The sequence below is a fragment of the Nanorana parkeri genome, unplaced genomic scaffold (genome assembly GCF_000935625.1).
Source record: "Nanorana parkeri isolate BGI_ZX_2015 unplaced genomic scaffold, ASM93562v1 scaffold2020, whole genome shotgun sequence".
Taxonomy (NCBI): Eukaryota; Metazoa; Chordata; class Amphibia; order Anura; family Dicroglossidae; genus Nanorana; species Nanorana parkeri.
In genome coordinates, this window is record NW_017308288.1 from 17991 (window position 1) to 40169 (window position 22179).

Sequence of the window (22179 nt, forward strand, 5' to 3'; positions counted from 1 at the left end):
GTTACGTTGAGATTTAAATCTCCCCAAAAGGGGGTGCAAGTTCAGAGTAAGACAGTCGCTTGGGGAAGCGGATACCTGTATTCCTACTGTAGTTATGTAATGGTAGATTGCACCTGTAGGTGAGCCATAGTATTATCCAGTGGTGCACTCAGTGGATCCAACGGGAGAAGGTTAGATTTCTCACAGTTAACGAGCAGGCCTGAGTAGGTAGCAAATTCCGAAAATAGGGACATAACACTAGTCAAGGAGGATACCGTGTCCGCCAAGAACAACAAGGTGTCGTCGGCGTATAAAACTATTTTCTCCTCCAGCGTGCCCCGTTTGAAGCCTATCACATCCGCCGAGTGTCTGACCAAGGCAGCAAAGAGGCTCAATAGCCAGGGCAAACAGTAAGCGCGACAAAGGGCACCCCTGCCTGGTGCCTCTCTGTAAAGTAAAGGCAGAGGACAGGGAGTCATTAACCTTGATCCTTGCAGAGGGGTGATGATACAGCAGGCTCACCCATCTGCAATAATTGGGACTAAAACCAAAGGCACCCATCACCGCCCACAGATAGCGCCACTCCACACTGTCAAACGCCTTAGCAATGTCCAGGCCGGGTAGCGCCCTGTTGCCCGTATTGTCGGCGGGGACTTGCATGTTCAGGAACACTCTACGGATGTTGATGGCAGTGGGTTTGTTGGGCATCAAGCTGTATTGGTCTGGATGTATCACCATGTAATTTTCCGGGACAGCCTCATTGCAAGCACTTTGGCCAAGATCTTAATATCGGCATTCAATAGGGAAATAGGTCGATATGATTCCGGTAGCAATGGGTTTTTATTTTTTGGGGGGATTACCACTATTGTAGCCTCATACATCGTGTTTGGCAGTGAACCAGAGGAAAAGGCATCATTATACGCCTCCAGGAGTGCAGGTAGGAGTGCAGTAGTGTAAGTTTTATATACCTCAATAGGGAGCCCGACCATTGGGGAAGCTAGCCAGTGCCACCTCCAGTTCCTCCAGAGTAAGGGGGCCTCCAGATCCATGCTGTCAGCAGGTGACAGGTATGGAAGGGGAACGCTTTGCAGGTAGGACGAAAGCTCGGAGTCAGAATAGCTAGCCTTTGTTTGATATAGGGATGCGTAGAATGCTTGGAAAACTTCGGACACCACTCCCTGGCTCGAATGGGTAACCCCCATAGAGTCGGAGATAGCGCCGATATGGCTAGAGGGTTGTTGGGCTCTAGCTACCTGAGCCAGGAGTTTACCTGTCGCATCCTCCTCCGCCCATAAGACCCGTTTGGTAAAAAACAGTTTATTCTGGGACTGCTCCTTCAGCAGGGTATTTAGAGAGCCTTGTGCAGTCAGCCAGTCAGTCTCTGTACATGTCGTAGGATTGGCCACATAGGTCCTTTCACTATCAGCTACCAGTTGGCGGGCCAAAGACAGGTCCCGCCTAGTCTTGGACTTATTAGAACTAACATTCTTAAGGAAGGTACCCCTAAGGTAGGCCTTCAGCGCATCCCAAACCACACCAACAGACGCAGGGGGAATATTCACAGATAAGACAAATCGAATGTCACTCTCCAATGCTGTGTGATCCTTAAATAACGTCAGCCAAAACGGGTGCAGGTGCCAAGGGAGCATGGACCTACGGCTGCCTACGAGCAACTGAACAGTGAGCATGGAATGATCTGAAAGGCATCTCGGATGAATATCAACCGATTTGACATAGGGAAACATTTCCGAGGTGCCTAGGGCAAGATCAATCCGCGAAAGGGAGCTATGCAACCTAGAGTGGCAAATGTATTGTAAATCTGTGGGGTGGGACAGGCGCCATAAATCCACCAGCCCAAGCTCTACACAGAGCTTACTGAGATGTGTTGCGACTGACGTGTCCGCTGCCAACCGGTGAGGAAACCTGTCCAGGCTAGTATTCAAAACTCCATTAACCCCTTCATGACTGAGGCCCTTTTTTCATTTTTTGCACCCATGTTATATACGAAAGGGGTTAAAGTCCCCTATCACTAGGACAGGGTGTGAGGACATGGTGATGAGTTTATAAGTTAAATGTGTATTGGTGTTGGGTTATGTTTTGAGTGCGTTATGCTGTGTGACCTGGTTATGAAAAGACTATCAGCACCATCCCTCGTTATCTCCCATTGTTCTCTGAGGGAGCTCAGAACAATGACATTCTGGCCAGGCTACTGCCATGGCTGTCTGGAGCTATTTAGCAGGTGGACCCCTGTGGTGTTGTGAAGACAGGATTTCTGTGGAGGGGAAGGGGGATGTGATGGGATTATATTCTGATCTGATCACTTTCTGTATAAAAGTTTGTGCAGTTTCTCAATAAACGAGAGTTTGTTTCCCCTACACTCAAGCCTTGGCTAGTGACTGGGGAAACTGGGAGCTACAGATCAGCGGGTTCCAATATCTCCTCAGCAAGGAAGAAGACAGCGGCGGACATACTCATCCTGAGTACGGGGGTCCGTCACACAGGGATCTTCAGGTGTTAGGCTCAAGTAGGAGGCAAATCTGAGTGGTCAGGTGGCGGTCAGCCATGACTAAGCTTGTGCAGGGATGTCAAAAAACTGTGTTTCTCCATTAGCGACCACCTGGAGCCTCGCCGGGTAAAGCATGGAGTAGCACAGGTGCAGGTGCTGGAGACGCTTCTTAACCTCATGGAATTTTGCTCTGCGACGTTGAACCTCCTGGGAGAAATCTGGGAACAGCATAATCTTAGAGCCAGCCAGAGAGATTTCTCCAAGATCACGCGCCTTCCGCAGTATGCGCTCCTTATCCCGGTAATTGAGCAGCCGGATCAGCAAGGGTCTAGGGGGGTTTCCAGGTGGCAGCGGACGAGATGGAGCCCTGTGGGCCATCTTCATAGCAAATAGCGGGTACAGGTAATGTTTCCCAATGACTTCGCACAGCCAGGATTCAATAAAATCAGTAGCATTGGCACCTTCAGCGCGATCTGGTATGCCGACAGCACAGATATTATTGCGGCGTAGCCGGTTTTCAATATCATCATTTTTCAAGGTATTCGCAGATATTCGCTGATTAATGATACAGAGAGATATTTGGCCACAATAACAGTAGACATTTTAGGTGCAAACCAAAAACAGCATTTCAGGAGAAATACCTACTGTGAAACATAGTGGTGGCCATTAAAGTGATATTTAAGTAATTTTAAGCTATTTTAAATGCTGATGAAATAATTTACAATATGATGCTGCTTCTTGATGTGTTAAAAGTTTTAGTTTCCTGCAGAATCAGCTGGTCCTGACTTTTTAGGCTGCCTCCATTCTCAGAGTGCCCACACACCTTACGATAATCGTACGATAATCGCAGGAAATCCCGCGATCGTACGATTATCGCAAGGTGTGTGGAAGCCATGCGACCTCTACTACTGTAAGGTCGCATGACTTTTAACTTACAAACATGTTCGAAAACCTGCCGAGCATCGTACGATGTTCGGCGGGTGTGTAGCATGTTCGTAAGATAAAAGCCGGACGGGCCGGTGTGCATTGCGGTCATTGGAAGACCGCCCCTTGGGGGGGCGGCTTGGGATCATCGCAAGTACGATCTGCCTGTCCAAGATAGGCAGATCGTACGTTTTTTCAAGTACCTTACAACCATCGCAAGACAAAAGTCTTGCGATGGTTGTGAGGTGTGTGCACAGCATTAAGCAGAGTTCTATGCAGTCACCCTTGTGTGTGCTAGTTAGCTGTGTGTGTCTCCACAAACACCTAGACACAGCAAATCAAGCTACTTCCCTCCCCCCTGGCCCCCTCTGCTCCAAGCTAGTAGATGAACAGTTGCTGGAGTCTGCACTGTGATCTTGTACAGGACAGGAAGTTCAGGGAAGCTGAGCTGATAGACTTGGAAGCAGCTGTTCACAAACATGATGATTGTAAGTGTTTGGGCAAAAATGTAAAGCAATGCTTTGTTGGGCAATGTATATTTGTTTGATCTGGATTCATTATTGAAAAAAAGTTTGGGAGTTTAATACTACTTTAAACTGAAAATGGATCTTTCAATATGATTATGATCTGAAGAATATTAGGAAATCTATTAGGAAATGGTTTAAAATGAACAAATATAGGGCCATTGACTGAGCCTAGTCAAAACCCTGATTTGAATGCGATTAATGCACTATTCACACCCGTGCGTTTAGAATTCGGCACTTTTTTACGGTCGTATGCGCGCACAAAAACACACAAATGTTAATAGGCATGCATTTTTCACGCGTTTGCAGCTACAACCATAGTCTTTTGGAGGATAGGATGCTCTGATATCACCTGGAAAATTGTGTATGTACATTTTCCCGCACTCCGCGAATGAACACGCAGGTGTGAACATGCCCCATAAGACTGTATTGCTATTTATGTTTTGCGCATTTATGCATGTATAGTTACGCTAATGTGTGAATGGAGACTGTTGTGTAAGGAGAAGATGAAACAAGCAGTCTATGCAAGGAAATCCACAAACATCTTGCAACTGAAGGAATTTTGCACATAGGAATGGGAAAACATTACAAGTCAATGTTAGAGACTGGCCGGCAGTTCTCCAAAATGCCTACAAGAAGTCATTTCTGCTAAAGGGGGAAATACTAATTTAACCTGCATGGAAGATGTGCCAGAATTTTTTTTTTATAGTAGGCACTGTTTAAATAAAGATCAAATGTTTGCTTGTTCACATATGGTAAAAAAAAAAAAGTCAACAATTTTCATAGGATGTACTTACTTTTACACATGATGATAGATATAAAGTGCTAATTTTTTTTACAATTCGTTCCATATATTTTAAAATAGCTCTTTTTTTAATTTTGCATTACTGTTGTTTTTAAGTGTTTATCCATTAGAAAATTGGCAAAAAAGTTAAAGGGAACGGGGAAAGTGAAGATTCAATGATTCAATTGGGGTTAATTAAGAGTTGGGTTTAATAAAGGGTTAAAATAACATTTTGTAGTACTTTTTCTTTCTTCACTGCCTCATTCTGTATGCTCTGCTGTACCTTCTCTATTTCACACAGTATCATTCAGTACACTGTTCTGTACATTCCCGAATCACACAGTCCCATTCAGTAAGCTGTGCAGTACATTCCCTTTTCCACACAGTCCCACTTTGTGTGTGGTGCTGTATATTTCCTATTCCACACCAGCTCATTCTGTGAAACTGTTCTGTACACATTCCCGATTCAAGATCGCCTTATCCTGTATACTGTTCTGTATACTCCGTATAGCACACTAACCCAGTTTGTACATTGTGCTTTATGATTCCTATTCCACACATACCCATATATGCTCTGCTGTACAGCCCTCTTTTAGCCTTCATTCACACAGGAATCGGCCCGCATGTACAGCTCCGTGTTGCGTGCAAGGCCGTACCAAGCAGCTCCCAGGAAGGACAGGTGCTGCGTATGATTACTATGCAGCCCCCATCCTTCTCTATGGGACTACGCGGCCGTACGCCTCCCTACGCTCACCTCAAGTGCAGGTCCGTAGGGTGCGTGTTTCCTCGCTCGGACGCAGGCAGGATCCATCCTGTCAACGTACGAGTACGCTCACCCGCACCCCTACGGACGTGCAGGGTAGGTGAGCGTAGGGGGCGTACGGCCGCGTAGTCTCCATAGAGAAGGACGGGGGCTGTGTACTAATCAGTAATAGTCAGTGTACCCATTGCACTCCTTACCGCTAAATCCTTGGTGAATGGGTTGGGTGCATCAGTAGTGGACGGATGGCCACCGTCCAGGCAAAGTATAAAGAATTATGGACACCGGCACTCCAAAGTAGAAAAACGTCTTTTATTGACGCATCATGCAACAATACACTTATTGCAACGTTTCGGGGTCACACAGGATCCCCTTCATCAGGCAGAACAGGTACTAATCACACGCAGCACCTGTCCCTTCCGGGAGCTGCATGGTACGGCCCTGCACACAGCATGGAGCTGCACGTGCGGGCTGATACCTGTGTGAATGAGGGCTTACAGTCTTCCTTTCTATTCATGTTGCTCTCCATATTATATTGTATACTGCCTTCTGTGCAATGTTTTGTGCATTGTGTATTCCACACTTCCACTTTGTATATCATATGGTAGATTTTGCATTCCTAACTGTCAGATTCCACATTTTGAAAAGGAGCAGTTGGTTGTGTTTGCTCCCAAGGTTAAAAGTTCTCAATCCTCCACTAATACATACAGTATTATGTAGATCTATGTTTTTTTGGGTATAGTGATGATGGATCATTATTGGTGCTGTTGCCTCTATTGCACTTGTTGATTATACATGTGCAATTCTTTTCGTTCCATATTGAGATGCGTATGCATTTCTGTATATTTGGATATTCGGATGCAGCCGAATTTCCAAATGACAGAAAAAGCTAATTTGAACGTATCTGAATGAAATCCAGATACATCCGAATGTCATTAGAAATAAAACCAAGAATCTGGAGAAAACCAAGAACCTGTGTCATTTATAGCTCACTGGCCTCTCTGATCTTTTGCTGACATTCTGGACTTGTATTCCGAATGTCAACAAAGTATCAGAATGTTGTTACAAAATGTACACAAAGAAAGAAGCCCAGAGCTGTGTGTTTTTCTGTAACAACTCTTTGATGACATTCCGGACATCCCAAATGTAAACAAAGAATCTGACAACTGTCACAGTATAGACAAAAGTGTTAAACTGTTCACATAAACAATATAGAGATAAAAGGAAAAAAAAACAGTGTGTGGTTCCCCCAGTAATTGAGTTATTGATACCAGACACTTTACGTCTGGTAGGAAAATTTTAGGGGGGACCCCAACACCAACCCCCCCACAAAGTGGGTCCCTCTAAAATTAAATACCAGACCCTTGATCCTTGATCTGGTAGGGCAGGAAAGGGTGGGGGGAGAACTACCAGACCTAAAGAGACTGGTAGGAATTGTTGGGGGAACTGCACGCTCTTTTATTTTATTGTTCCTGTGGACTGTCAAAAGTTAAAGCGAAAAAATGACGAATGACGAAACAAATTGATTTTCTACCCGAATCCCGAAAAACAAAATAACAAAACATACGAAACTAAACTAAACAGATTTTTTGCCGGCTTACATGTCTGTACTTTTTCTATTAGTGAAGTCACTTTTTGGCTGCACAAAGCAAATGTGTCTTGCCAGACATCATGCACTACTTTGACATTTCATTTCACATGAGGGTACAGTAATTGCTTTGTAAATTAAATCTTTTGTTCTTAATCTTGTTTCTATAACTTTACAATGCTCTTTTAACTGTACATTATGATTGGTAACTCTCTTTGCCCTCTTCCTTTCATTTTCAAGTGTCTTATTTTCTTCTCTACCATTGTCTCCTGTTTTTAGCCCAGAGAATAACATACTTTATTAAGGCAGACAACAAAGTAAAGTAACCTAGAGCAACCATGTAGACTTCAACTCTTACTTATCAGACTAAACTACCCTGAAAATGCTTCATTTTATTAATTTTTTTGTATACGTTTATATTGAAACAAGTTTTCAAATAAGAATACAGGGGAAACCTTAGATATACAGGGGAAACATTAGATAGACAGACAGATAAAGGAAGACAATCAACCACTATGGCATCGCATTACATACTTCTGAGCACGCTATCAAATATTCATTACATACTCTAAGATCTTGCTCTGAATTCGGGAAAGTTGACCCATCAGGCGTGATTGTGGGAAGGTACAAAGGGGAAGGTGGGGGTTGGGAGGTTGTGGGAAGGGATTGGGACTTGATTGACAGGTGGGGGGGATGTAGGATCTCGTCTCATCTAATCCAAGGTATACATTCCAATACATACAATAGAATAATTGAAGTTATAAAATTATAAATTCCAAACTCTGATACCATCCAGGCCTAGTGCCGTTGCCCACCTTGCCCCACGATCCATTGGTTACGATCGCCAAGCATGAATGCAGAAGCACTGCAACTCAATGACATATAATACGTAAGTGTTATGGTTCCAAACCATACCAATATCACACCCTATATGGCTAATACCCTCTTGGCGAGGTAAGATGGGGTTGTTTTATATGCTAGCCAACATTCATTTTATTTTTAACCTGCTCTTCATAAAGATCCCCACAGCTGGGAAGCATGTTTATGTAGTTATTGTTACTAAGGACTGTTACCTCTGTATAAAGAAATGGTAAACAATTAAATTATATTTTTCTGTGCAGGTGCAGCCAGATGTTGAAGATTTGGACCCCTCTCTGCTAGGTGATGGGAAAGAAGAGAAGCCCGAGGAGAAACTTGGAAAACTGCAGTATTCCTTGGATTATGATTTCCAAAACGGGCAGGTATGTGCGCAATGTTTTTGCAGTAAGGCATCCAGATCCATCTGTCCAATGCTGATGAAGCCCAAAAGCTAAAATAAAAATATTGCATGCTGTTTATTCTGATTATGCTAGCTATTCTAGTATAACATTAGCTGAGCGATGCTTTAAAAATCCCAAGGTTGGGATATTTCATTAAAACAGAACTGAAAAACTATTACGTTGTTGTCAAACTAGTACTGTGAGCATGCTGGGGGATGGGAGAGCACAGGGATGACCTTATCAGCATAAGGGCCAGGTCATGAACCAAGCTGTATCGGTTAACTGTAGTGTAGCCAGGAGGAAAGTCCAGGACCTAATTGTGTTCTCTGCCCAGGATGCATGGATCACCAGACTGGATAAACAGAATTGCTGATCTTTTGGCAGCTAAAACAATTTATAAATAATATATTTCAGCTGTGGACAGGCCTAAAATTAAATTTTAAAGGATTGACATTGAAAAGTGCCACTCATAACCCACCCATAACCCTTTTCCTCTTTTGGAGAGGGTTATATGTGTACATTTCTCAGAAAACATAGCGTTGAGCTTTCCTGTTTGTACATTGTACTCCAGTGATGTTACTCCTGTGGAGATTTATATCCTGACTAGGACCACCAGAACTGATAACATTAAATTAGCTGTACTTGTACTGTTCATGGGTTAGTTGTCTGCTTCAGCAAAGGTGATATAATACTAAAAAATCAAGGGTGGGACATTCACTTAAATCCCATCTCCAGTGATCTGCCTTGTTACATAATAACATAGCGCCACTCTACTACTGTCCCAGGGGTGGGACATTGTTACCCTGGTTTCCCAGGAAGTGGGTCTTTCAACCCAAAAGTCTGGCAACATCGTGTGCCAATGAAGAATTACTGTGAGGAACACCTCCAGTTTGAAGGTAAGTATTGAAGAAAAAACACTTTTTGTAAAGGCCTCCCATGTAAAAATTCAATCCTCTCACCTAGGGTAAATTCTATAAAATTTCCAGAGGGAATTGACTAGCACTTCCCTTCCCTCCCACAAAGCAAACCAAGGCCAGCTCCTAGAAATTCTCAACATTAATTTTTTTCTGACGTTAAAAATAGATTAAAATGTACAATGTTAAATGAGAAACTAGGCACAATTGTACAAGATACTTATGGGAAATTTCTAAATTAACTGCCTGTTTAAAAACATCCAACCACCCCCCAAGTGTGAGCCATCTGGCCATTTAATTACAACAGCCAGACAGCTCGCACTTGAGGGTGGGTGGAAGTTGTTTTTAAACATCTTTTTCTGCTCCCACTTTGAACATTTTTTACAGCTGTTATATACAAGTGTTCAGGTGGCTGTAGAGCCACCCAATCGCTTGTACGGTGCTGGGGAAGTGCTCTTTCCCTCCTCAACTGCCATTGCCGGCTATGCCATGCTCTGTCATCCCCTGTGCAGGCCCAGGACTGGCATGGTAGGTCTCTGCACTTAGATCGGAGAGAGCTCAACACACTTCTAGTGGCTAATCTGCCCTCCGATCACTGAATGTGGAAATAATGTGTATTACATCACTTCCGGTTTCAGTATGTAATTTCTCCAGTCATTTCTGTAGCCAGAGAAGAAGCTAGTGAAGCATGATCTTTGCTTCATCAGCTTCTTTGGGGTCTATAGGTGACATTAGGGGTCTAAAGTAGCCACCGCTCCAATCTCCCTCCTGTGATGGACTATAATCTCAATACAAATAAGTAAATTAAATGTAAGCGTGTAGTCCATCACGGGAGCGAGCTTGGAGAGCAGTAGCTACTTTACAACACAGAGACCATGGAAACAAAAGTAGCCACCCTCCAGAAGGAAGGACAGTGTCAGCAAAAATTCAGAGATGATTTGAGGATCTACAGCCAAGAGATACACAAATAAGCTAAATTTCTGTTAATAGTTAAAGGTACTTGAATGCATTTTTAAGATTTAACTCCTGAGTTTAGTGTCACTTTAAGTAGGGAAATGCTTGAATCCCTATTAGTTTTTTATTGTTGTCTGTTGTCTTTTTCATTTCTAGTGTCCCAAATGTGTGTTCTAACCCTAACAGGTTTCAGCAACTTCTTCTTTATGGGACCTATATACTGTATACATCAAGGAATTACAGACATACTGAACACAGTGTGAATTGGTTAGATTGATTAACATTGTACAAAAAAAAACAAAGGGCCATCTAAATTAGAACCACACCATTTATTGTACTATGCATTTGTTTTTTACAGTTGGTTGTGGGAATTATTCAGGCTGCAGATCTTCCAGCTTTGGACATTGGTGGGACATCTGATCCTTATGTCAAAGTTTTTCTTCTCCCAGACAAAAAGAAGAAGCATGAAACTAAAGTACACCGCAAGACTCTCAACCCAACATTTAATGAGACTTTTACATTTAAGGTATCTTCTCTATGCTTGTATTACCCTATAGGTATATTTTTTTATAAAAGCACAGAAAAATAATTTAAACTGTTGTGTGCAAAAGCTGTTGGCTGCAGTTTGATTCTGTACCTAGAGTGTGGATGTAGGTAAAAAGGTGTGTGGCCAGGGCTGGATTTCTAACTAGGCCATATAAGCCTAAGGCTAGTTTTAGCTTGGAACTTACAGAGGGCTAAGGACTCTCTTACCACCCCTGCGTGACAGCACTGGTGCCTGAACATCCCACTGTAAAGCACTAGCTCTGTTAGGTAGTATAAGGGGGAGTATGGCACATGCTCCCCATACCTTAATATACCAAATACTTTTCTTAACTACCACTATAAAAGAGCAGCAAGGGAAATAATGAGTGTAAATGTTCTACTGCACAGTTTTGTTTTATTTCTGGTTGCATCAGTATGCTGTTGTGTCTCTGTAGTCATGTTTCTGTTTCTGTTTCTGTCTGTATAGTACATTATTGTGTCTCTGCAGACATGATTCCAGTTGTATCAACTTAGCACTGACTGTGTTAGCAGACATGTTTTTGGTTGTGTCAGTACACAATAAGACAGAAATGATAGCTGCTCACTGAGCAGTAAAACATTTTATTATACAGAGTATAGACTGTAAAATATAAAAGAACTCCATTATGTGCTGGCGTACATAAAGGCACTTTAATAAGCCACATTTTAAAAAAAAACACCCAACAGTAGTAGTGTATAATACACTTTCTGTCACAATGTGCAAAAGTTCTCTCTGTATAATGTGATCTCATCTGAGTATTCTGAGGAAGAGGGCACACCACTGAAGTGTAGACGCATATCAATCTGAGAAATGTGCCATGGTGATTGATCATTTTTCTGTCTCAGGAGCACTCACCAGGAGGATGGTTACGATCACATGCTAAATACAGAACCTTTCTGCATTGTGACAGATAATATACGCTACTGTGGTGAGTGCTGTGATTTATTAAAGTGAGCCTATGTACTTCACAAGACAGGTGCACTCATATGTGCTTTTATGTTAAACACCAAATTTTTCTCTAACCACAAGAGTTATTCAGTGCACTCACATCCATATCCAGGCTCATGCCTTCAAGTAAGGCAAACTGTTAAATACTGCACCATAACATCTACTTAATGTTCTAATGCTGTTTCAGTTATTTGATGTATGCCAAACACAACTCCCTTGGGTGCACTTCTTTGCTGTGGAGTAGGCTCATCGAATGCCTGCTGCCAGAAGACCTCAAGGAACAAAACCACATACTTTAACCTTTAAGATCCTTAAAGCCAAGGACCATGGTCTGGTGCTTAAGTAGGCCAGGCTCCAGGTTAACTTAGTTTTGAGAATTCTAAGCTCCTCTTCTTTCCTGACTATGCAGTGGCTACACAATGGTTGCAATGGTCATTTGATAGGGGTAAAGCTAAACTTTGAGCAAAAGGCATAAAATATATTATGCTTTTTCAAGTCTGACTTAGAGTCCAAGATGGGGAATCTACATGTTTCTTTACCCCACCAAAAACACTTCTGAAAAGTTGGAGAATATACGCAAATATTAACTACTGTGTGTTTCTTATTCCAGCTACCTCTCTGCCTCACCTGCTGTTATAGCTCTTCTACTTGTTTATAAGTTCTTTGGCCTAGGGCATTAGGAACTCCATGTCTGAGACTATACTGCACCAGAAATGTACTTCTGGATACTTTTAACTAGGTTTGTTCTCCTGACCTTCACTGGAGCTCTGATCAACGCTCACGTTTGCATTTGTGCAGTAACACTCATTACAATGTTGTTGAGTTGCATCTGTGTTATGCTGCACCACCTGTGTTTAGTTTATGGATTTCAATGAGGAATTCTTTCTTCTAGGTTGTGGTGCACATGTTGCTCTCTGAGACAGGAGGTTGTGACTCATGGAGCTAGACTATCTCCTTCTCCTCTGCAGTTTTACTGCTCTGCTAGCATCCTGCCTCTATATACTCTTGGCTCCTGTGAATGGTCCCAATATGGAAATGGGCCATCACAGAGGACTGCACATTTGCCTGCAAGATGGCTCCCTTGATGCACCACTGATGTATGTGGAAATGGGGAACATTATAGTTTATCTATATAACCTGCATGAGGGGATATAAGGTGTATATTTCAATTGTTTTGTGTTACGGGTGTGGTACTTAGCAGTATCTGATACACCAGTGTATTTCCTTCACAACCTGGTGCTTATTACTTTTATATTTGTGATATGTTTGTTTTGTTTGTCATAAATTAATGCCTCCAGCCCAACCTGGACACCAGCCTTAGGTGGTTCATATTTTTATACCTCACATGACATTCTGCACAATTGTTTCCTGAAATACGAGGGGACTACATCTCTCCATAAAACACTCCCTGGTGTTCCAATTTCTTAAAACATATGACACCCTAAGTGGCGGACCTTAGAAACAAAGGGCCCCGGTTCAAGATTATTTTTCTTGGGCCCCCAACCACCATCCCCCCGCACAGAAGGGTCAGGAGGGGGCATGGCAGTGTGTTGAAGTCAATGGCACAGCAGCCCTGAACGCAGGAAGCTGGCCGGGATGTTCTCCAGTGCGTTCCAGCGGTGAATTGTGCTGGAACACACTGGAGCTGGTGTAAACCAGCCCTTAGAATGGACCCTCTCCCTGTGCTGGTGCATTCAGTTACCATGGCCAGAGCCGGCGCTACCACACAGGCAACACAAGCGGCCGCTTGAGGGCGCTGGTGGGGGAGGGCGGAAAAACATTGCCTCCCTCCCATACACAGAAGCAGTGACAAGGATGGGGCTCTGAGCTTCACTTTCCTATAGTCAGAGCCCCGCCTACAGCTCCCTCTGCTGTCTGCTCTCTCGCTCTCTCCGGAGCCTACTGGTGCTGTTCCTGTTCCTCCACTGTCCCGGCTGAGATATTAACATATGAATGGGCAGCGGTAATTTGCAAATCAATAAGCCGCGACCCATTCATATGTAAATATTGAGCCCCATTCATTTGCAAATCGTTGCCCCCTGCTGCTAAAGAAGAAAAGACTGCCTGAAGACTGCAAGAACAAGGTATGTTTAAGTATGTGTATGGTGTATATCTTCCTTACATTGGCGGTCATTGTGAATACCTTCTTTACATTGGCGGTCATTGTGAATACCTTCATTACATTGGCAGTCATTGTGAACACTTTTGTTACATTGGCGGTCATTGTGAACACTTTTGTTACATTGGCGGTCATTGTGAACGCTTTTGTTACATTGGCGGTCAGTGCGAATACTTTCGTTACATTGGCGGTCAGTGTATTTACCTCCGTTACATAGTTACATATAGTTACATAGTATTTGGGGTTGAATAAAGACATACGCCCATCAAGTCCAACCCATATAGGTCCACGCATCATCTCATTCTTAGGGATACTGATATCCCTGGATATTCCGGTCCCTCAAGAAATTGTCCAAACGTTTCTTGAACAAATCTACACTCTTGGCTGAAATCATTGCCGATGGCAGTGAGTTCCAGACCTTAACCGCTCTTACTGTAAAGAACCCTCTTCGCCCATTGTGCTGGAATTTTCTCTCCACCAACTTTAGGTGGTGGCCTCTAGTCTTTGTAATGGAGTTAATCTCAAACAGTTTGTTGCCAATGTTGCTGTCACCATTGAACATCTTGTACATGAAAATCATATCCCCCCTTAATCTCCTTAATTCCAGCGTAAACATGTTTAAGGTCAGAAGCCTTGTCTCATAGCTCTGGTCCTCCATTCCCCTAATTAGTTTTGTTGCCCTCCGCTGGACTCTCTCCAGTTCAAGGACATCCCTTCTCAGTACCGGCGACCAAAACTGGACCGCATACTCCAGATGTGGCCAAACCAACGATCTATATAGAGGCACAATTATAGACTTGTCCCTGCAATACATCCCCTTCTTAATACAGGACAAGACCCTGCTAGCTTTGTTTACCGAAGCTTGGCACTGCAAGCTACCATTCAGTTTGTGGTCTACAATGACCCCCACATAATTTTCTTCTTTTTCTGACTTCCCTAGCGGCATACCCATGATTGTATAAATCATAATTTCAAGCTCTTCTAATTTATTTACTAGACTTCTAGTGTTTGTGTACATACATTTAATTCCTGTCTTGTTATGTCACAAAATTTTATATCCTACTTGTTCCCCACTAGTTTTATTGTTTGGCCTTGATGTTGGTTGTTCGTTTCTTATTTTATTCACTTCTGACAACGTATTTGCTACATTGACTGTTTCTGCTATTTTAACCTCGATGATTACTTTAGCTGTGTTGACTGGAGTGAGCCCACTATCTATTCCTCTATTACATTGGCAGTCAGTAAGTATGATTCTGTTACATTGGCAGTCAGGGCGAATACTTTCGTCACATTGGCGGTCAGTGTGAATACAAATATGTTATTATCCATGCTATGATACAATGTATGGAATTGGTTTTAGTAGGGTTGTATATTCCTCCACTTGCCTCAATCCAAACATTGCCTAAACTGATACCTCTCATTGCTGCATATTCCACTGGTAATATTATTATAGCAGGAGACTTGAATGCAGTTCCAACACCAAATTTGGCTTACCCCAGAAACTGGGGATAAGTCAGACCTCTTCAGATGATCTAGGGCAGTGGTCTCAAAGTACCCCGCAGCCAGCTCAAGTCAGGTATGTGGTCACGGACCACGTACCCGACTTCTGGGAGCAGCAGCTATCTCTGTCGGATGCAGACCGCAGAGCTGCTTCGGTGCCACACTCGGATTGATTAGTAAGGTCTTCAGCAGATCTTATCAATCACCAGCGATCGTGCCTCCTCACAGCCTGCTCCCTGCAAAAAGGTAAGCAGGAGAGGGGGCTCTGTATTATATTTTACAGGAGAATTGGAATACCTGGGAATTGTATTATTTTATATATGTGTGGGGGGAGGAATGGGATTGTATTGTGTTTATATACGGCTCAAAATTTCAACTTGCCTGCTCGCATTTGGCAAATGGAAATGCAGTGCAGGCGAGTGGAAATTCAGTCAGGCTTGCGGTCACGCAAACCTGACTTGTGGGAGCAGCTGCCCCTGGCTGGGCTCTCTGTTCTTTCAGCGGTAGCTCTTCACTGAGCTCCAGACGAAAACAAAGTGATTACTAAGTTCTGCAGAAGACCTTACTAATCACACTCGATCACCAGGGAGCTGCCTGCTCGCTTCCTCCCTGCAGAAAGACAAGCAGGTGAGGGGGCTTCATTGTTTGTTTTATTTTACATGGGGGGGGGCAGGGAACAGGAGGGAGAGTGTATTATTTTATATGTGGGGGGGGCAGGGAACAGGAGGGAGAGTGTATTATTTTATATGTGGGGGGGGCAGGGAACAGGAGGGAGAGTGTATTATTTTATATGTGGGGGGGGCAGGGAACAGGAGGGAGAGTGTATTATTTTATATGTGGGGGGGGCAGGGAACAGGAGGGAGAGTGTATTATTTTATATGTGGGGGGGGCAGGGAACAGGAGGGAGAGTGTATTATTTTATATGTGGGGGGGGCAGGGAACAGGAGGGAGAGTGTATTATTTTATATGTGGGGGGGGCAGGGAACAGGAGGGAGAGTGTATTATTTTATATGTGGGGGGGGCAGGGAACAGGAGGGAGAGTGTATTATTTTATATGTGGGGGGGGCAGGGAACAGGAGGGAGAGTGTATTATTTTATATGTGGGGGGGGCAGGGAACAGGAGGGAGAGTGTATTATTTTATATGTGGGGGGGGCAGGGAACAGGAGGGAGAGTGTATTATTTTATATGTGGGGGGGGCAGGGAACAGGAGGGAGAGTGTATTATTTTATATGTGGGGGGGGCAGGGAACAGGAGGGAGAGTGTATTATTTTATTTGGGGGGGGGTAGGGAACAGGGGGGGAGAGTGTAATATTTTATATGTGGGGGGGGCAGGGAACAGGAGGGAGAGTGTATTATTTTACAAGGGGGGCACGGAGCTTTATTCTGCATAAAACATATAACAGTGTCATTTATAAAATTATTTAAGAGGGTGTGCCTAGGGGTGGAGTTAAGGCCGGGCAGGGTAGGGGTTAGGTGGGCATCTGGTGGCGAGTAACTCTTAAAGGAGAACTATGAGATGATTGATTTCCACTCACCTCATAGTTCTAGCCGACCTGTATTTTTGACCCCTGTGTATATATTAATTGTATTATAACATAACGTAGGGAAACTTCTTTTTTTTCCCCGAAATTTACGGTACTTTTTTCATTATACAGTAAAAAAAAAAAAGCCAGTGGTGCTTAAATACCACCAAAAGAAAGCTCTATGTGTCCCCCCAAAAAGTTAACATAAATTGCAAGGCTATAGTCTGGTCATGCTGACTGGTGAAATGTTTGACTGTCTGGTGAGACACCCTACAATTTTACAAGTCCTGTATGTATATATATATATATAATTTTGCGCTCCACAAGACACACTTTTTCCCCCCAAAAGGCGGGCAAAAATGTCTGTGCGCCTTATGGAGCGAATATTCCCCCCAGGTCTCGACAATCTCCTGCGCCAGCAGCCCTGCCGCCTCAGCGTGTATGGGGGGAGGGGTGTATTATTTTATTTGTGCATGGGTAGTATTTTTTTATGGGTATATAGGAAGGGGTGTATTATTTTATATGTGACGGGGTAGTATTGTTTTCGGCATATGGGGGGAAGGGTATTATTTTATATGTGCAGGGGGAGTATTTTTATGTTGAGTGGGGGAGTGTATTATTTTATAAGTGCAGGGGGAGTATTTTATGTGTAGGGGGTGTATTATTTTATAAGTGCAGGGGGAGTATTTTTTTATGTGTAGGGGGGAGTGTATTATTTTATATGTGCAGGGGGGTATTTTTTATGTGTAAGGGGGGGGTATATTTTTTTATATGTGGTGGGGGAGAATTTTTTATGTGTATGGGGGGGATGGGGGGAGTGTATTAGGCTACATTCACACCTGTATCTTTACGTGGGATTAGGGATTCCTGCATCAGGAATCCCTAATCTGGCTTTTACAAGTGGCCGCTGTCACACATTCAAGTTAGTGATCAGGTGACGGCAGCTGCATGTACACGCATGCACACTGCATGTAATGATATCACTCTCCCTGGACGCATCGATTGTGCATCCAGGCAGAGTGTTTTCTAACCGCGCGTCATAATATCACATACCATTACATGCGGTGTGCCAGCGTTTACATGCAGCGGCTGTCACCTGATCATTAACTTGAATGGGTGACAGCATCCGATTGTAAAAGCCGGATTAGGGATTACTGCTGCAGGAAAAGGCAAGTTCCTGATGCAGGAATCCCTAATCGCACACAAACCTACAGATATGAATTGGGCCTTAATGTGAGTATATTAGTGTCTGTAGTGTCATAGCAGATATAGTTACATTTTATTTTAAAATATGAAATTTGGCAAGCGACCCTCATGGGAGAAAAAAAAATTGTCGAGTGGCCCCCGAGTGAATTGAGACCCCTGGTCTAGGGGCTATTGTTACACAGACAAGGTGAAAACACTACTACTAGGGCAGTTACCTGTCATCTTATAAGGCTCTGTCCCATATTGATATTGTCTATATAAGTAACCTGATCCATGCTGCCATGGAAGATCTTAAAATATGCCCGTTTTTTGTTACGAGTGGCTCCATCGGATAGGTTGTGGAGATGCTCTACTACTGGATTACTGACATACAGTATAGATGGAAGCACAGATCTGACTAGCCCTGCAAGACTACTGGGCTTCTAATTCTGGTTCTGCCCTGAATAATGTAGTCTGGGTAGCATTAAAACCCTTTATATAGGTGTAGCCACTATAGAGTTTCTACGAAATTTAATGCATTCTGACTATAAATAGTTAATTATTACTGGGTAATCTGTAAGACACAGAGACTTGTGGGAGTTGCACTGCAAAGCCAGGAAGAGACTGTGCTATAAAGAACTGTTTAAACTACAATTTCCATGAGGGTTGGCATTGAACAGGAGGAGTGAGCTGAGCCGCAGTTCCTAAGCACGTTAAGTCTGGAGGGAGACAACAGACTGTACAGATCTATGTGTGCTGCTGGCATTTGATACAGGGAAGCTATAAACCCTGTGTGGATCTGCGCACTGCTGTATAGCTGATTGAAGCAGACTCGGAGATGGCATTACCTGCAGAGGCGGCTCTCTTATTAGGTGGTCGCCTTAGGCCTTGCCCTCATGAGGGCCTCGCGGCCGCCTATTCAGCCTAATACATTACAGGGCACCTTAGCACTGCGGCTCCGATCAGGGCCAGACACAATCAGCTTGATGGGTGTTCGGCTCGGCCGGCCCGCTGTGTCCGATGCAGAGTGTCAGGCACTAGCCTGCCCGACGCTATGGATCAGCAGCCTGTTCAGTCACCTCCTCCGTGTAGATCTGCTCTGCTGTATTGAGCAGGGAAGTTACAGCCTGAGTGAGAGAGGTGGGGAGGTCTGTCCTTTTCAATGCCTGGAGCAGCAGATGAGGGTCCTTGCAGTCAGTGTTGCAGGCACTGAGACAGGCAGGAAGGTCAGATGATGTGCCTGTAGGACCCCCCTGGTGTGCACGAGTGAGGAGCTGATCAGCCACCTGTGTTCCTGTCTTTCTGAGCGTCCATGCAGACAGATGTCTGTGTTCCCTGATAGACAGCAGTGCTGGAATTGGAGCTAGAGGACAAGAGGGACACCCTAAGGAGCAGCTGGAAAGTATCCTAGAAGAAGCACATCCAAGGTAGGATATCTATTACACACTATATTGCAGAAATTAACCCACTACATACCTAACACTACACCTCTGTTCATAGAGACAAATTCGCATAAAAACCATGACAAATTGGGACCTTTCAGGTGCATAGATCAGTATCAAAACAAAATATTTATTGTTTTAGCATAAAAATACATATAAGTGTACACAACATGATAAAATGTGATTAAAATACCATGTAAACTACAATTGATGGAGGACACTATTTAAGGCCAAGACAGCATAATATATATATATTGAAACTACAAGTTCACAGAGCTGGTAACAGCAGATAACTTGCTTACAAAGTTATATACAACACAGTCATGTATCATCATGAAACAAGGGGAGCCAAACGAGAAGATGTCTATGCCGGGGGCCACTGAGGGGAAGTAACTAGCCAGGATGCCCAACTACTATCTCTCAATACTTGATAACCATATGAGCATGAAAAGTGTCTGGGAAGTGTGAAAACTATTTTTTTTTTCAATTTTTGTGTTGTTTTCACTCCTCACTTAATGTCAGGTGCAAGTGAAGTAACTACAACCCCTATGTCAGTTCCAAACTGTTTTCCATCTTCTATGGTCATAAGGAAATTGGCAGAAAAAATTCTGCTAAAAACCCTTCACAGTCTTCCCATTATGGGTACCGTAAGCTCCAGCTCTATTCAGGGTAGATACCCACCACATCTGGAGAGAAAGACTTTGAGGCTTGCGTAGATCAAGCTTCCCAAGCACTAAAAGAGTGGGATGTCTCTGAGGTACAGAAAAAGCAGAGAGTAATTGAGAGCCTAAGGGGACCTGCTGCAAAAATAATCCACAATCTAAAGCTAGGTAAGCAATATTGCACAACTCTGAACTATAATGAAGCATGCTGTATTTGGTAGGGTGGAAAAGCTTTCTGGTCCGATGTACAAGTTCGAACACACCCTATCAACACAAAAAAGAAAAGCTGTCTAATTATGTGGTCCAATTGGACAAGATCCTACACCAGATAGTCCAGAAAAAAGGGATAGACCCTCAAGTCATTGATAAGATTTGGCTGGATCAAGTTCTGCAGGGTGCTTGTCCAAACTACCCTATCATCTTAAAGAGTCTTCTGAAGCGTTCCAAGAATGTGCCCATCTACCCAGAATTGTTGAGAGAAATTAGGGAAGAGAAAGCCCTTTGAGAAGAGAAAAACATTAAACCAAATTCCATTGAAAACCCCATCTAAAGAGAAGACAGAGTTTTCATGTGTCCTACTCCAGTCAGAGACTATTTCTCAGATGAAGATTGCTCTGGATCTACTGACGAAAGGTGAACCTGAGGAGATGGGATACTACTCCAAGCATGCCTGATACAGTAAACCGCAATGAGATGGCTCACTTAATGCAAATGCAGCGTGAGTTATGTCATGTTTTTTTCAGAATTCAAGAGGGCCAAGCAGATCTATGTTGAACCATAGTGAAGGTGGCTGAAGCACAAACTGACTTGCAAAATACTGGTGCCGACTCTCTATGCACCAAATCAACCTTTACCTCAAACAGGAGAGTTCCTAATAGAGTTGGAGAAAGATGTACATTAATCCTGTCTGGAAAGCAGTGTTACCGTTGCAGTGAAATCGGACACTTTAGAGCCCAGTGCCAGTAAAGATGGAGTTTATCTAGATCAACAGCCTTTGAACAGGGGATGATTGTTGGCGCTCAAGCTATGGAGCGAGTATCAGCAAAACAGCAGAATTCGTTAAATGTTCAAGAGCAGCTGTTGTTAAAGTGTTGGACTGGACTGTCAGCCGAAAATCTGGGTCTGAACGTGCGAATTGTGGCCTTCAGCGACTAGTCAATGTTAGGGCAGAACGGAGAGTGGCAAGACTGGTACAAGACAACAGAAGGGCAACGGTGCAGTGTCAGATTCCTCGCATCACCTTTCAACATCTCGTGGAGTCACGAGGCGGCTCTACGAAGTCATCTCGTGGAGTCATCTCGTGGCCCAACGAAATACTGATGGGGTGGTCATAATAATCTGTACACCTCTATACACCTCAGTTTTATGCACTGTGTTATTCTTCACCATTATTTTTTAAATTATGGCAGGTCATGACATCATCATGATGTCCTGGGGAGGTGCTTTTCACTCACCTCCTAGTTCTAGCCGACCGGTGACAATGAGACTGTCACAGGTCGGCTCAGTAGATCGGGAAGTGAGCGAACACATACCGGCGTTCGCTCACCTCTCGATCCTGTCACGGCTCTCTGCCGTGACAGGGGAGGGACTGGATTCCCTCCTCCCCGCTCCGATCCTCCAGTGCTGACTGGCGGAACGAACGGGGAGGGGGTGGGTACAGATGGCTCTGCCTCTAAATAGGCAGAGCCAGCTGCCACTCATGCAGCTGGGCGGATCCAGACATAATTGTCGGGATCCGCTTTAGCTGCGGCGTCTCAGTATACCGCGAGCTGTAGCTTGCGGTATACTGTGGTGTCTCAGTATACCGCGAGCTGTAGCTCGCGGTATACTGAGCTTAGGGTGACGGGAGGACGCTAGTTTGTGACCTCCCGTTGCCCTAAGGAGAACTATGGGAAAAAGCCCTAACCCCATAGTTCTCCTTTAAGCCTCATTTTTGTGTGTCTAGAGGTGTATATATGTTGGTTTTTGCTACATACTTATTGTCACTATGTTTCCCTGATGAAGGGACCCTGTGCAGCCCTGAAATGTTTGCTTTGTGATAT

General features: G+C 43.8%; 1 protein-coding gene across 1 annotated transcript in view; it reads left to right on the top strand.

Annotated features, from left to right (window-relative positions):
• The first annotated feature begins 2963 nt into the window (after window positions 1–2963).
• LOC108800424 (synaptotagmin-A-like) overlaps window positions 2964–22179 on the top strand; it is a 177776-nt gene continuing 158560 nt past the window's right edge. The window contains exons 1-3 of the mRNA XM_018572406.1: window positions 2964–3023; window positions 8187–8306; window positions 10551–10718. Of these exons, the coding sequence (XP_018427908.1) occupies window positions 2964–3023; window positions 8187–8306; window positions 10551–10718 (348 nt within the window). The remainder of the gene's footprint in view (window positions 3024–8186; window positions 8307–10550; window positions 10719–22179) is intronic.